General features: G+C 41.0%; 2 protein-coding genes across 3 annotated transcripts; both read left to right on the top strand.

The window, feature by feature from the left end:
* The first annotated feature begins 204 nt into the window (after nt 1-204).
* On the top strand, nt 205-7,459 carry LOC123993573 (UDP-glucose 6-dehydrogenase-like). 2 transcript variants are annotated; one of them, XM_046295890.1, is made up of 12 exons: nt 205-259; nt 1,525-1,693; nt 1,798-1,899; nt 2,080-2,280; nt 2,370-2,567; nt 2,719-2,866; nt 3,030-3,124; nt 3,282-3,412; nt 3,522-3,664; nt 5,527-5,618; nt 5,810-5,920; nt 6,157-7,459. In XM_046295890.1, the coding sequence occupies exons 2-12, from the start codon at nt 1,532-1,534 to the stop codon at nt 6,259-6,261; spliced, it is 1,488 nt and encodes a 495-aa protein (XP_046151846.1). In that variant the 5' UTR covers nt 205-259; nt 1,525-1,531; the 3' UTR covers nt 6,262-7,459. The 2 variants fall into 2 exon arrangements, with proteins under 2 accessions (XP_046151846.1, XP_046151837.1); XM_046295881.1 differs by having other exon boundaries at nt 207-368; nt 1,527-1,693.
* Nucleotides 7,460-12,311: 4,852 nt separating this feature from the next.
* LOC123993564 (ORM1-like protein 1) lies at nt 12,312-13,322 on the top strand. The gene is made up of 2 exons (XM_046295869.1): nt 12,312-12,682; nt 12,984-13,322. The coding sequence occupies exons 1-2, from the start codon at nt 12,357-12,359 to the stop codon at nt 13,117-13,119; spliced, it is 462 nt and encodes a 153-aa protein (XP_046151825.1). The 5' UTR covers nt 12,312-12,356; the 3' UTR covers nt 13,120-13,322.
* The last annotated feature ends 3,288 nt before the right edge of the window (nt 13,323-16,610 follow it).

The raw sequence follows: 16,610 nt of genomic DNA, 5'->3' as shown, positions 1-16,610 counted from the left end.
ATCATCAAATTCACACCAATGTAATAACCCTGTAATGAGTGGTCTAATATGAATGTCTGTAACTTTGTGCCATAGCCGGAATGGTTAAGTCCTCTTGAATTAAGCCCCTTTCTGGTACGCATCAGTGGGGATGTGATGTCAAACGATTGTCAAAGCCTGCCCCCTGTCTGAGATTTAGATATAAGTTTCACCGTGGCACTAAGCATTTCAAACTCATCACTGGAGCAAGGTTCTACACATCGGACTATCATCACCACAGGTCAGCAACCAACCCCCTGGAATTAAATAATTACGGTCTCGGTTTTACGTGGTTGAGAGTCTCTGAAACATTTTTGTATTCGGTTCAGCTGCGCACTCATCAACTGCCGGTAAGTGTCCCGTTTGTTTTATGTTTAGCGGGTGCTATAAATTATCGTTAGCTAGCTAAATTGGTTTTGCAACACATATGGATACTCGACTGGATGGGGCTACATTCATGTAAAGAACGGGTCTGAATCAAGTATAGGTGGCTGGTGTACAGGCGCAATTTAGCAAGAGGTACCGCTCGCGCTAGGTAGTTAGCTAGTAATATAACATCGAGGTAGTGGCTCCAATTGGAAACGTGTGGCAAGTTTTCTATTCAACCCTAACGTTACAGTCCAGCATCATCACAGCAGGAAGCGCTCCTCACCGGCCACAAAATGGTTTCTGATTGTGAAATGTAGTTTTATTCCCTGAATAATTTTCAATGGTTTCTTTTGGTCCTTCTGTACAGATCTCTTAGGCTCACTTAACACGTACAACTGGCAGCCATATTCCCTTTATCAGTAGTAAATAGTACATCACAGAAATGTATCACAGTACAGTAGCTAGCTATTCTAACCAGACCAAAGTCAAGAATCTTTACATTAGTGGGATGATTAATATCTGCCAGGTCCTGCACGTTTTTTGTGTTATTTCTGGGTTAAAAGTTAGGAATAATATGGCTTTTGTATCTAGGGGCCAGTTGTGTGTGTGCGTGTGTGTGTATGTCCCAGGGAGTTCCATCTGACCACACTGCACATAGAGCCCTCTCTGTGATTTAGAGAGCGTGGCAGAATGGGTGGAGTTAGGGGCAAACTGGCCAAATAGAGGTGGTTTGATTTGCTCCACGGAATTTTCCTTGAACTGTACTCCATTGATACCCCCAGGTGGAAATCGTGTAGCTATTGCCATGGCATATTCAGATTTAGCATTGGAATTGTTTTTTGTTTCAACACATTTTTGTTTGTTTTGACCAATTCGATATTGAATTTCAAATAGTACAGCACATAATCCCAACGTTTTGCCCCTGAGCCTTTGTCAATGACGTGCAGGATAATTTACCTTATTGGGAAAGGACAAACTCAAAGGCTTGACTGAAACCATCGGTTGATGCTTTGGTTAGATTTCTTACATTTTTTAAATGTTTTATTCTTAGCCCAACTGTGTATTTGCTTAAGATCCTGTTAAATGGAAAAGTAGGACAAATGGGTGTTAAGTGCTTGTATTTTCTTTCTTTTTGAGAGGGAGAATGGTGGAGGTGAGGAACATCTGTTGTATTGGGGCTGGCTACGTGGGCGGTCCCACCTGCAGCGTGATCGCCCAGATGTGCCCCGAGGTGACAGTTACCGTGGTGGACGTGAACGAGGACCGCATCCGTGCCTGGAATTCTGACAGCCTTCCCATCTTTGAGGTGAGTGTGAGACGATATCAATAAAAGAAACTAACATCAACTGCAGGATATGACGTAAAACGATTACACATTCATGTCTAACGACACCCCTCCTTTCTTTCTAGCCTGGACTCCAGGAAGTGGTGGACTCATGCCGCGGGGTCAACCTTTTCTTCTCCACAGACATTGATGAGGCCATAAAAAATGCAGACCTCGTTTTCATATCTGTAAAAAAAAAAAATCAACACTTTCCCTTCTTATAAATGTCAATGGCTTTCACACAATTTCCTTGAATGTATTGTTAAGACGAATGGGACTCAGTTTGGCTTTCTTTAAAGGAAAGATACAGTGATGGCGAAAGAGCCATGATTGAATCGACCTGAAACATCTCCCCCTTCCTTTGCCAGGTCAATACGCCTACCAAGACATTTGGGATTGGCAAGGGTCGAGCAGCGGACCTGAAGTACATAGAAGCATGTGCCCGGCGCATTGCCGATGTGTCCATCGGGTGTAAGATTGTTGTAGAGAAAAGCACAGTTCCTGTACGTGCTGCTGAGAGCATCCGGCGCATCTTCAACGCCAACACCAAAAGTAGCTTCAACTTTCAGGTGATTGCAGGGGACAGTGTATCAAACGTCTAAATTCATCGGTCTGCCATGTCGTCAGGTCTTATAAGCATGATCTTGTTCTCCTGCAGGTCCTCTCAAACCCAGAGTTTCTTGCTGAGGGAACAGCCATCGCTGATCTGAAGAATCCAGACAGGGTATTGATTGGAGGGGATGAGACCCCTGAGGGCCAACATGCTATTGAGGCCCTGCGGAGCATCTATGAGCACTGGGTCCCCAAAAGCAAGATTATCACCACCAACACCTGGTCCTCTGAGCTCTCCAAGCTGGTATGAATACCATTTTATGTCCGTCTTTTATATCAGTACAATCTCAGCTCAGCAGCATAACGGTCTCAGACACCTCCTCCTGTGATGTTTCCTGCCTTTATTCATTTGCTCACTTCTATCCTTGTTTTTTTTCTTCTTTTCGTGTTTACAGGCAGCCAATGCCTTTCTGGCCCAACGTATCAGTAGCATCAACTCCATCAGTGCCCTGTGCGAGGTAACTGGTGCTGATGTAGAGGAGGTGGCTCATGCCATCGGGACAGACCAGAGAATAGGCAGTTGCTTCCTGAAGGCCAGCGTGGGTGAGTGAGAGGGTAGCAAAGCTGGAGTGGTTGACTTGTGGGGCAGCATTAGTTGCTGGTTGGATGAGACGATTGGATGACTGGGGGATTGGGTTTCAGTTATGAACTACTGGGAATTGAGTGGGTGAGTTCAGTCATGATTCATTCTGTGTTTGTTTCACAGGATTTGGTGGCAGCTGTTTCCAGAAGGATGTCCTCAATCTTGTGTACCTATGCGAGGTGCTAAACCTACCAGAGGTTGCAAGATACTGGCAACAGGTGTACTTCTTTTTTCATCAACTCAAAGTAGTGCAATACAGAACTTACTTCTCATTTGAAGATAAATTCCTGTAATTATCTCTCGCAACACTGTTTTACAGTCAGTAAAATATCACAATGGCAAAAATGTGGAACATCTAAATGTTGTCTTTCCCAGGTTATAGAGATAAACGATTACCAGCGAAAACGATTCTCTTCGCGGATAATCAGCTGCCTCTTCAACACAGTGACGGACAAGAAGATAGCCTTGCTAGGATTCGCTTTCAAGAAAAACACAGGCGATACAAGGTTTGGAGGGGCATTTAAAACTTTTCTCTGCTTACATCCAAAGCTCTCAGAGCACGTTTTTTTTCTGCTTCCCCCTCCAAGGCTATCCTTGTGTGTATTTTGTTTTCAGGGAATCTTCTAGTATCTACATAAGTCGATACCTGCTGGAGGAGGGAGCCTGTCTACACATCTATGACCCCAAGGTTAAAGCGCAGCAGATCATGCACGACCTGATTCAGCCCACACCCTCAGAAAGACATGACCCCGCCACAGGTAGCCACAGTATTCTGTGTTCTTTTTGTAAATGAATAGTATAGTAAATCAATAAGCAGATTCTAACATTAGGGTGATTTCATGACAGCATGGCCCCAAAAATATTTTTGGCACCTCAGATAGAAACTTAATTGGGAGGAAGGATGTTTGATATGCCTTTTACAAACCTAAACCATCCATATATTTTTAAATCACGATAAAGTGGCCATTTTAGGCCCTTTTTAGGCCTACAGTGCCTTCAGAAAGTATTCATACCCCTTGGCCTGCTCCACATTTTGTTGTGTTACAGCCTGAATTCAAATTGGATTAAATATGCATTTTTTTCTCACCCATCTACACACACTGCCCCATAATGACAATTGAAAACATGTTCTTAGACATTTTTGCAAATTTATTGAAAATTAAATAAAGAAATATCTCATTTCTTCACATCCCTGAGTCAATACTTTGTAGAAGAATCTTTGGCAGCGTTTGCAGCTGTGAGTCTTTTTGGGTAAGACTTTTTGGGTAAGACTGGATTATACAGTATTTTCCCATTATTCTTTAAAAAAAATATGCAAGTTCTGTCAATTTGATTGTTGATCATTGCTAGACAGCGATTTTCATGTCATGCCATAGATTTTCAAGCCAATTTAAGTAAAAACTGTAACTAGGCCATTTAACGTCGTCATGGTAAGCAACTCTAGTGTAGATTTGGCCTTGTGTTTTAGGTTATTGTCCTGCTTAAAGGTGAATAAGTCTCCCAGTGTTTGTTAGAAAGCAGACTAAACCAGGTTTTGCTCTTGGATTTTGCCTGTGCTTAGCTTTATTCCATTTATTTTTATCCTAAAAAACATCCTAGTCCTTGCCGATGACAAGCATACCCATAACATGATGCAGCCACAGCCATGCTTGAAAATATGAAGAGTGGTACTATTCAGCGACGTGTTGGATTTGCCCCAAACATAACACTTTGTACTCTTGGTGATTTGCCGAATGTGCAATCCTACATGAGTGCTGTAATTGGTTAATGACCTATAATATCAATGTATATTTATATATTTTTTATTTATTTATTTAACCTTTAATTTAACTAGGCAAGTCAGTTAAGAACAAATTCTTATTTACAATGACGGCCTACCAGGGAACAGTGGGTTAACTGCCTTGTTCAGGGGCAGAACGACAGATTTTTACCTTGTCAGCTCGGGGATTCGATCCAGCAACCTTTTGGTTACTGGCCCAATACTCTAACCAGTAGGCTACCTATAAAATGTATAATTTATTTCAAAAGTAGCTGAGTGCCAACTCTGGAAATGTGATGTTTGAAGAATATATTGTTCCAACTTCCAAACAATGTCTAAAAAATAAGCAAAATTAAAAAAGAGTACTTTTGAGATATTAATAATAATCTGAGACCAGCCACCCGGACAGCGGATTAAACTGTCTGTCTGTAATGAAGCCCTTTTGTGGGGGGAAACTCATTCTGATTGGCTGGGCTAAGTGGGTGGGGTCTATGCCCTCCCAGGCCCACCCATAGCTGCAGCCCAGCCCAGTCATGTGAAATCCATAGAATAGGGCCTAATGAATTCATTTAAATTGACTGATTTCCTTATATGAACTGTAACTCAGTAAAATCTTTGAATTTTTACATTTATATTTTTTGCTCAGTATAAGTTTATCGAATACATGTTGATATTTCAATATGGGGTGTACTGGGTGTACGGTTCTCTCTGCTTTAGGTTTTTTGTTTGCCATACATAACTGGGGACTTGTTTTGCTCATTCTAATGAGATGGGATGAATGTTTGTTATATAACTGCTTGAAAAAAGTTGATTTATATTCACCTGCATGAAGTAAACTTGACTTATACTCTCTCGTCCTAGTTTCTCGTCTAGTCACAATCGTCACTGACCCATACAAGGCTTGTGAGAACGCCCATGCAATTGTCATCTGCACAGAGTGGGATATGTTTACGGTGTGTTTTTTTTTCTTCTTCGTTTTTGAAGCTACTCACTCATCAATTACTGACATCAAATGGCAAGGAGATGACTCTGACCACACAGATATTTTGGTGGCAATGATAATTACATACATAGTTGCATTGGACTGTACATGGATTAAAGGGAGCTCTCAATGTAAACCATAGAGTCCATATTTGTGCTGCAGGAGCTGGACTATGAGAAGATCTATAAAGCCATGCTGAAACCTGCCTTCATCTTTGACGGTAGAAGGATCTTGGACAGCTTGCACGACCAACTCCAGCATATCGGCTTCCAGGCAAGTAACCACAACCACAGAAAGACACTAAACACTATCTAGGATTCTGACGAGGTAATGGCTTTAATATGAAAACACCCTAGGCACAAACAAAGGAGTTGTTTTTGCTTTTGGAAGGCTGCACTGACAAAAAGCCAAAAGATCCATTTGCAGCAGCTCCTCTAATTAGTATTTGAGAAATGTCGAGTAATGGACAGTCCAGTAGTTTCCAAAGTAATTGTTTGTCTTTTTTCTAGGTGGAGACTATTGGGAAAAGAGTTAACCAGAGGATCCACTTCACTGCCATCGAGGACAAGTCAGAAATAGACCAACAGCAACCATTGAAGAAGATCAAACTATGAAGTGTGCTTATGGGACAAGAGCGACAGAGCCAGCTCAGTGCAGTAATATATTAAAACCAAGTTATCATTTTTGATGTAATATTACATTAGTGGGATGGCTAGGCGGTATACCGTATTTTACTATATACACCCCAGTATTGATGCACGGACCGGTTTGGGTTTTTTCTTTACCTTCTAACGGTGTTTCAAAGTTTTGGTTTGTTAAATGTGGGCCATCGCTCTCCCTCTCCTCCTGCATGCCGCCAGAGAGGAAGAGGTGAAGCGTGAGGTTTTACTTGCTCATTTGCTACGTGAGTATTATTTGATTGAATAGAAGTTTCATATTGGTTAGGTTGTTACGAATGCACTGATATAAGTGGACGCACGTTGCATTTTGGAAACGTTTTAGCATGGACATTGCCTTTGAGGGGTTCCACCATTTTAAAGTAGGCAGGGATCCCTATGAGTTGGGAGCAATCAGCCAATGAAGAAGATCATTGACTACTTTCAAAATAGAGATAGCCTCAATGGCGTTGCCCTCGCTGTCACAGATGCTATAATGCACAGATAAAATGATGAGTCCTATACATCTCTATGGCCTGTTGTTCACACGCATATTTGCCCTCTCGTTTGCAAGAAAGGTCCCGCCTCCTCCCGCCTGCCTTCCATCTTTGAGGACGTGTATTTCCATTGTTAGAGTGGTCACTTGACTATCTTGTCAATATAATGCCACGTTCATCCACTTATATCAGTCAACAACCTAAACATTACAAACGCTACCGTAATTAGACACTCATAGACTTCCATACAAAAAAGGGCTTATCTCATGTGGACAAATTTTGGGTAGAGTAAATCCTCTCGCTTCACCTCTTCCTCTCTGCTTTCACTCTGTCTGCAAGGTCAGATGCAACGAGGTGTTGGGGACAATGATGCTGATTTATTCTTTGCTTCTTAATATACATTGCATTAGCAAAGTATTTGGACCCCTTAACGTTTTCCACATTTTGTTACAGCCTTATTCTAAAATTGATTAAATTGTTTTTCTTCTTCATCAATCTACACACAATACCCCATAATGACAACGCAAAACCAGGGTTTTAGAAATATCGTATTTACATAAGTATTCAGACCCTTTACTCAGTACTTTGTTGAAGCACCTTTGGCAGCTATTACAGCCTCGAGTCTACTTTGGTTAGGATGCTAGAAGCTTGGCACACCTGTATTGTGGGAGTTTCTCCCTTTCCTCTCTGCAGGTCCTCTCAAGTTCTGTCAGGTTGGATGGGGAGCGTTGCTGCACAACTATTTTCAGGTCTCTCCAGAGATGTTCGATCAGGTTCAAGTCTGGGATCTGGCTGAGCCAGTCAAGGACATTCAGAGACTTATCCCGAAGCCACTCCTGCGTTTTCTTGGTTGTGTGCTTAGGGTCGTTGTTGGAAGGTGAACCTTTTACCCAGTCGGAGGTCCTGAGTGCACTGGAGCAGGTTTACGTCAAGGATCTCTCTGTACTTTGCTCCGTTCATCCTTGCCTCGATCCTGACTAGTCTCCTAGTCCTTGCCACTGAAAACATCCCCACAGCTTAATGCTGTTAACCCCATGCTTCACTGTAGGGATGGTGCCAGGTTTCCTCCAGATGTGACACTTGGTATTCAGGCCAAAGAGTTCAATCTTGGTTTCATCAGACCAGAGAATCTTGTTTCTCATGGTTTGAGAGTCTTTAGGTGCCTTTTGGCAAAGTCCAAGCGGGCTGTAGAAACATTTCAAGGATGATCAATGCAAACAAGATGCACCTGAGCTCAATATCGAGTCTCATAGCAAAGGGTCTGAATACTTATGTAAATAAGGTCTCTTTTTTGCAAACATTTCTAAAAACCTGTTTTTCGCTTTGTCATTACGGGGCATTGTGTGTAGATTGCTGAGAATTAAACATATTTAATATATTTTAGAATTAGGCTGTATATCCTTACAAAATGTGGAAAAATTCAAGGGGTCTGAATACTATACGAAGGCACTGCAAATCCACAAGTGTTATTACCCTATTGGTTTGTGTATCTTACTGTCTGTCACACTGGTCTAAAGGATTTGGAGACTGGTGCAGGAATACACAATAGCGGTTTTTAGTACTCCCAAAACAAACACGTATACAAAAACAAAAGAGCGAGGGTAAACCTCGCTGAACGACACGGGGCGATACCCGTAATACACAATATATAAAGCATTCAGCATAACAGCTGCACCAACGCATAGGTACCCGCACCACCACCGGACAAGGGAACAATAACCGACAAAGACAGAGGGAACAGAGGGCACATATATAACATATTAATCAGGGGAAATGGGAACCAGGTGTATGTAATCAGACAAGACAGTCCGGGGTTGATGATAATGAATCCTGTTCAGTGAAGCCTAGAAAGCCGGTGACGTAGACCTCCGGAACTGGTAAACAGAATGAGCATCAGTACCGGGGGGATCCGTGACACTGTCTGCAAAACAGCTAGTTGATCTTGTCTTAGCAAGTTGTTGCAAAAATAAATTGTGTTAGCTGGCTAGCTAAATGGGCAAAGAATCAGAGCAAACTTAGCTAGCTAATACAGACTGATACCAGTGCTGATTGTAGGCCTAGATTATCATGTTGTTTGTGCAACAGTATCTTCTAATGCAGAGGAATATGCAAAGCATGAATATTTTAGCTTGCGCTAGCTAGCTACATGGAGTAAGAGAAAACATGTAATGTAGCATCTAATTAGGGTCCCTTGGGAAACTCTCACAAAAATTCCTCCATAGTTTTTTAATTCGTTGTCATGTAAAACGACAATGTTTTAAAAATGCTGCCCACTATATTCCTAAAATATTAGAATCATTCATTTTCGATAATTCGAACAGTTCAGTTTATTAGGCCTAGATTTTCCCCCCCATATCATGAGGGAGGGTGGGGGGGTGGAGAAAGCCCCAATGAAATCACATATAATTTATGTTTTGTCACCCTAGGGTCATAAACTACTCATAAAGCATAATTAGGAAATGTTCATATATAAAAAATAATAAATACCGTCAAATACTGTAAAAAATAAATAAATATTGTGATATTACTTTTTGGCCATTTCGCCCAGCCCTAATTAGTCATTTCAGCACCCTCATCAACTTGATATGGTGACTTGAAACAAATAAATTATGTCAGCTACAATGAAAGAAGCCTGGGGGAATGCTTCGAAGTTAGGGTTGAGGACCTTGTTTGTCAGCAACATGTGGTAACAATACCCCTCCAACCTCATTTATTTGTTTTTTGCATGTTGGATAACTACCAGGGTTTGGATGTTTAACTTACACAAGGGGGAAAACAACTTAATTAAATTTCAGATGTTTCTATATTTTCCCTTTTTTTAAAAAGTATATTTGCCCCAAAATATGAATGTATGAAAGCATTTTTGGATGACTGATTCCATTGCTCTTTTTAGTTTTTATTAATTTCTAAGCAATTTTTATGAAATCAAATCAAATTTTATTGGTCACATATATTTGTTTAGCCGATGTTATTGCGGGTGTAGCGAAACGCGTGTGTTTCTAGCTCCAACAGTTCAGTAATATCTAACAATTCACAACAATACACACAAAGGTAAAATAATGGATTGAAGAAATATATAAATATTAGGATGAGCAATGTCAGAGTGGCATAGACAAATACAGTAGAATAGAACGCAGTATATACATATGAGATTAGTAAAGCAAAAATATGTAAACATTATTAAAGTGACTAGTGCTGGTTGAATGTGAACTTGAGCAGCGTTAGTGTAAACATGTAACCGATATGCAATATTATAATTATATGTTGTTGTTTTTTAATATAAGAACTCTGTAAAGTAGAACATTACATTTTTTTACCTGCAAAAATAAAACCATGTTTAGTATCTGTGAATACATAGTTTTTGCATACCTAGAATCAATTGTACTGTACTACAATTTATGTTCAAACATAAGTTGTTTTATGCTTTCTCTCAATTATTGTGTGTACTATGTAGTGATGTTGCCAGTTTACATGATATGTTTTTATTCCAAAAATAATTCAAGGTTGCTCTGGGTCAACTCAACTCAACCCTTATTAGTTGCATGCCTCTTGTTTGGTCAGGCATTGGCTTTAGTCGTTCTGACAGTGAATTCTGGGAACGGGAAGACTTTCCTCACGGAACGGCGTACCTCTGTCGACAGTCTTGACCCACTGCTGGGTTTCCTGTGGATCAGCCTTGGGTCAGTGGCTTTATGTGACACATGAACCTAATCATTAACATCCTGTTCGGCTCTGACAGATGCACTTTTGCAACAAGGCCCCCATGACGCACAGATGTGTTGTCCACTAGTGATAATTATAAATCCGCTATTTCCTTTCAATTACAGTTTAGAGCTAAACCATGGGATGATTATGCCAAAGTGGATTGATTGCATTGGTAACAGTCACCACAGCTTTCCTTATTCAGTTAAAGAGGGGGAGGATTCAAACTTTTATGCAATCTCTACCACTCTACATTCAGAGACTGACAGCATTTTAATTACATGCAGGCTCATGTAATTGGTATTATAGAATACTCAAAATACATTCCTCATAGGGACTGGGGGAAAAATAACCTGTAAAGGTTATTTATAATATGGGTTACATGGAAATAATTGCACCTCTCTGAAATGAAAATAGATAGCCCTCCCTTCAGCAAAATATATTTGACCTAAACCCTCCCTGAACACATAAAAAAGTAATCCTCCCCTATACCTAAAATAATAATTAAAACAACGTGGATAGCAGAGAGCATGTCTACGGTTTACCCTCACTTCTTGGGCAGGCCAGAGCCTTAGATATGCAGTTTTAGAAACTATTCTATTGTAAGCATTATATGGCAACGTGGGAATTTTTGATAGAGCACAGGGCTGCGGGACAGGCTGCGGGTTTGTAGACCACCGTGGACAAGAGTAGGGGTGGAAAGATCTTTATAGGAATGAATCTATCATCTTATTTGCAGGTCAAGAAAAAAAATTCACATTTCATGCAATTATACGTACTTTTTAAAATTGTATACCCTTTTTTCAACCCAATTTTGATCTTGTCTCACTGCTGCAACTCCCCAACGGGCTCGCAAGGCGAAGGTCGAGTCATGCGCCCTCCAAAACATGACCCGCAAAACCGCGGTTCTTAACACCCGCCCGCTTAACCCGGAAGCAAGCCGCACCAATGTGTCGGAGGAAACATCGTTCAACTGACGACCGAGGCCCGCCACAAGGAGTCGCTAGAGCTAATGAACAGAGATAGGCATATGTCTTCTTCTTATCATATTTCCCCAATGCGAAATCAATGTGTCTTGTTTGCAAACTAAACTGTCCCTGTTTGCAAATAATTAGGAATCTGAGCATGGCACTTTCAAAAGTTAGGCCTACCTTTCCACCCCAGACAGAGTAGGCTGATCAATGCAGAAACATTTCAGCTTTAACCGCTGGCTACTCTTCTTCCGTGGCTTAACCCAACGAGAGGAGGTCACAAGCGTTTCCATAAAAGCTTTCTGGGTTTAAACGTCTTCTATTGTACAGAAAGTGAATAGCGTATTCAATTGACAGTGACAGATTACTTCCCAAGTAAAGCCAGCCTTTGAATGTCAAAGAAATGAAACAATGATATCCCCATATGCATCGGAGTCACGTCTTTGTAGCATGTTGTAAAATAATTTTATATAATCGGATCCGTTTTATTTTCTTCAAAATCTTAAGCTAACAAGGGGTAGACCTGTGCTTTTTGCCATTTTCTTTCATTAAAGGTAGTTCTATGGCAGACCCTCTCATACCCCCTCAATTGGAGTCTTGGATTTAACTTCACAGCCCTTAATTGACACGGAGGTAGGCTATTTAAAGAGTGCATGGTCGGTGGAGGAATTGACCGACAAAATCTATGGATATAGCAGCCTATGGACTAATTTAGTCTGTCAAACAGGTAGGCCTACCTCTTATTTCTTAAATACGAAGAAATGAGATAGCTCACTAGTCGTTAGCGGACAGGTTCAGTCAACAACCGCACGTTTGATTAGGGGAGACTGACCTGCACTGCCACGTTTAAAAACAGATTCATAACAAGGTACTCCAAAACAAAATGAATGTTGGTGTAGCCCACAGTGAGGTGAACCCCAACACTCGGGTCATGAACAGTCGAGGGATCTGGCTGACCTATGCCCTCGGTGTTGGAATGCTTCACATTGTGCTCTTGAGCATACCCTTCTTCGGTGTACCTGTGGTGTGGACTCTCACAAATGTTATACACAATTTTGGGATGTATGTCTTCATGCATGCAGTGAAAGGCACTCCGTTTGAGACCCCAGACCAAGGCAAAGCCCGGCTCCTGACACATTGGGAACAGTTGGATTACGGCGTGCAGTTCACATCATCCAGAAAATTCTTCACTATCTCCCCAATCATTTTGTACGTAGCCTTCCGTCATTTAGAACAAGAGGTTACATTTTTGTACATTTAGCTTTAGATACCCACTTAGCATCCAGTGCAAAAGTAATTGTAAACTGTGTGGGGCGGTTTCCTGAGCGCGGATTGGGCCAGGTATTGGACTGAAAAGCACTTAAATGGAGGTCTTCCATTGAGATTGTGTTTTAGTCCCGGACTGGGCATTTGTGACTGGGAAAACGGCCCTATAAATGCTAATTGTTGACCATGTTGCAGATATCTTTTAATTGACACATTTGCTAACTTTTATCTTTTATCCCCCTAGATATTTTCTTGCCAGCTTCTACACAAAGTACGACACAACACACTTTGTCATAAACACTGCTTCCCTTTTGAGCGTGCTGATCCCCAAATTGCCACAACTACATGGAGTCCGAATCTTTGGCATCAACAAGTATTAATCTGAGTGTTAAGAGGGTCAGTGGTGTGTGACCAACTCTCAAAGGAGCTCTTGCCTCATAGCAAGATGAATAGTTAACCCTATGTACTCTGTACCACTGGAGTGTGTACTAAGCAGTTTTGTACAGTATGTGCAATTATCACTCATTGTTTAGATACGTCAGGTAGTGGGAGAATGAGCGAGAATGCCATGTGCATTACTAACTTAAGTAAATATTTAATGTTGTATTTTTCTGATCTGCATAGACCTGGGCTGGCCCAGGGTTCAAACGTGGGCCTTTTTTTGTTCTGATCTGTTTTTTTGTTATTTGCCCTCACTTCACACAGTGACACGGACAAGCATTATAACTCCGCCTGAAAAATGCCCCATCGTTCACCTTTTATGGTGACAATAGCGCCCTTACTTACTTTGGAAGTATTGGAATTAGGCCAAGATGATATCTGGAAATGGCGAACGTGATCAAATGTTTTTGGAGGTGTTGGCAGAATGTTTTCTTTTGCAGTGACTGTTGCGGTAGCCTATCTGACTGTTTCTGGAAGACAAACATTTGCTAATTGTCGTGGACCTGTAAACAGATTTGAATTAATTCAATCATGTTTGGCATTTTACTTTTTACTTTTTCCCCCAATCTAAATATGGTGTATTGCCCCCGAGTTCTGAAACTGTCTCCTTGAAATAGAAATAAGCTAGTAGGCCTAATTAGTGGTAGCTGACACACACTTCAATGCAAAATATCAACCTGTCTGCTCACCTGTTTAAATTCAGCTGTATGTTATAAACCACGCTCCCTTTCGGATGAACGTAATTATACTCGCCTATATTAATAGGCCCAATTAAATGAGATGCGCGTTGGTAATTTGTTGTATGGCTGCTTCAGGAAAATGAACTCATGGCTAGAAAAGGTGAGCAATTTAATTTGCAATAGTTGTGTATAAATGCAATGTTTGTCTCGGAATTTGACATTACAGTGTTCAGACGTGTCTCACAAACGTCAACGGGAAGAGGTGAACCCTCTGCTCTTCCGTTAACCTGCACTTAAGAGCAGATCACAGAGCAAAATACTTACGTAGCTTATCTATTTACTACTGTGAAGTGGGTCCAATTAAATGAGAGATGGGATGAATGGTAGCCTATCCTAACTTGTATGAAACCATCAGTCAGAAAAGGTGAGGAATTTATTCTACAATGGTCATGTAATTGAGGTAAAGAATACATCTATTTCTATAATTATTTTAGATCAAATAAAGGGATTTTTGCTCTTCTCACTAATGGTAAATGATTGCATCTTATTATATTTAGCTGGGCCTACCTGTTTTTTTGTGTGTGTTTAAAAAAAAACACATCCTTTTTTGTTATAAGAGTGTCATTATGTATTCCTGCACAAGGCCACTACTAGGCTACTTCTGCCTTCTTACAATGCAATACTGAAACCACTAGAGACTGTGCGTACGCATGGTCTAAAGCAGCAGTGGCAAACTAATTGTGCCCCGGGGTCAGCATTCGGTTTTCAACGAGTTCCAGAGGGCTACACTGAAAATGTCATATTGATCCTTGCCATCAAAATTAGCACACAAAAAAGTCCTATATTCAGTTTTGGGAATTTTCAATGCTCCCTGACTGTCTTGTGATTTATTAGTGAGATGGACAGTCAAGAAACTGTATGAATGTAGATCCATTGACTGCACAGTGATTAGTGAGCTGGACAGTCAAACTATATAAATATAGGTTCATTATAATTTACATTTTAAAGTATATTGAGTTGTTTTTATTGGGACCACCTTTGTGAGCTGTATGTTTGACACCCCTGGTCTAAGGTTTGCGGGAGGATAAGCACATCAAGTTACATTTTTATTAATGCCAACTTGTGTGAATACTGGTACATGCATGTTTTGGGCATATTTTGTGTGTATGTGACACTTGAGGCCCCTGAACAATATGAAATACTAATTTAGCACAGCTCTTACTTCTGTCAAGACGTGTTTTAAGTGGTCTAAAAGAACGTTTTACGTCCGCTCCTATCCTCGTTACTCCTGACGTCACTAGACAATTCATTGTCGAGGTTGACGCTTCAGAGGTAGGCGTGGGAGCCATTCTATCCCAGCGCTTCCAGTCTGACGATAGTTCATCCTTGCGCTTATTTTTCTCATCGCCTGTCGCCATCTGAACGCAACTATGATGTGGGTAACCGCGAACTGCTCGCCATCCGCTTAGCCCTAGGCGAATGGCGACAGTGGTTGGAGGGGGCGACCGTTCCTTTTGTCGTTTGGACAGACCATAAGAACCTTGAGTACATCCGTTCTGCCAAACGACTTAATGCTCGTCAAGCTCGTTGGGCGTTGTTTTTCGCTCGTTTCGAGTTTGTGATTTCCTTTGTATATTAATAATTTATCCTTGTTACTCAATCATATAGGGCAGGCATTTTTGCAATGTATATAGCTTGTCTGTATAGGTTCATGTCTTATGTGAAGATCAGATGATTTGTCATAAGATGTTAAGTGTTGTCAGATAATTGTTTACTGAGACAGGTCTATGGTATGGCTATGTACCTACACATGACTGCCAAAATAAAATAAACACTTGAGTAAATGAGGGATGTAAAGTATATTGAAAGTGGGTGCTTCTGTGCAGCTGTGGTTCCAGAGTTAATTAAGCAATTAAAATCTCATCATGATTAGGGTCATATAAAATGCCCAATTTCCCATTATTTCAGCTACCATGGCTAGAAGAGATCGGTGACTTTAAAGAGGGGTCTCAAAGGAGCATAGGTGGTTTAAAGTGTGTGTGTCACCAGCTCTCAACTCAATTGAACACTTCTGTGAGAGTCTGGAGTGGTGCCTGAGACATTTTCCACCATCAAAACACCAAATGGTGTAATTTCTCAGGAAGAATGGTGCCGCGTCTCAATCCTCGTGGTGATGTTAAATATTAGTGATGACGATATTACTGTGCAATGTAGATGTTCTGTTTTCACCTGAGATTGCATAACAACTCGTATGTTGATGTAGTGTCCATCGGTTATGAATGTTTCCACCTGTGTTGAAGTTGTGCTTTTATGTCAGTTCCTGGCTTCAAAGGGCACCAAAAACAACACTAAACATGAGTTTTGGCGGTTCTGCTGCCACAGAAACAGACCCTGGGTCTGTTCTAAGTCGCTTTGGATAAAAGCGTCTGCTAAATGGCATATATTTGTCATGTTTTGTCTTATATTGTCTTGTCATTTTGCTTTTCCTTCTGTTCGTTTTCCCCCTGCTGGTCTTTTTAGGTTCGTTCCCCTTTTTCTCTCTCCCTCTCTCTCTCTCTTCTCTCTATCGTTCCGTTCCTGCTCCCAGCTGTTCCTATTCCCCTAATCAATCATTTAGTCTTCCCACACCTGTTCCCTATCTTTTCCCCTGATTAGAGTCCCTATTTCTCCCCTTGTTTTCCGTTTCTGTCCTGTCGGATCCTTGTATATTGTTCACCGTGCTGTGTCTTTGTATCGCCCTGTCGTGTCGT

This window comes from Oncorhynchus gorbuscha, linkage group LG02 (genome assembly GCF_021184085.1).
Source record: "Oncorhynchus gorbuscha isolate QuinsamMale2020 ecotype Even-year linkage group LG02, OgorEven_v1.0, whole genome shotgun sequence".
Lineage (NCBI taxonomy): Eukaryota > Metazoa > Chordata > Actinopteri > Salmoniformes > Salmonidae > Oncorhynchus > Oncorhynchus gorbuscha.
Note: the sequence above shows the minus strand (reverse complement) of the source record. Positions and strands in the feature narration are given on the sequence as shown.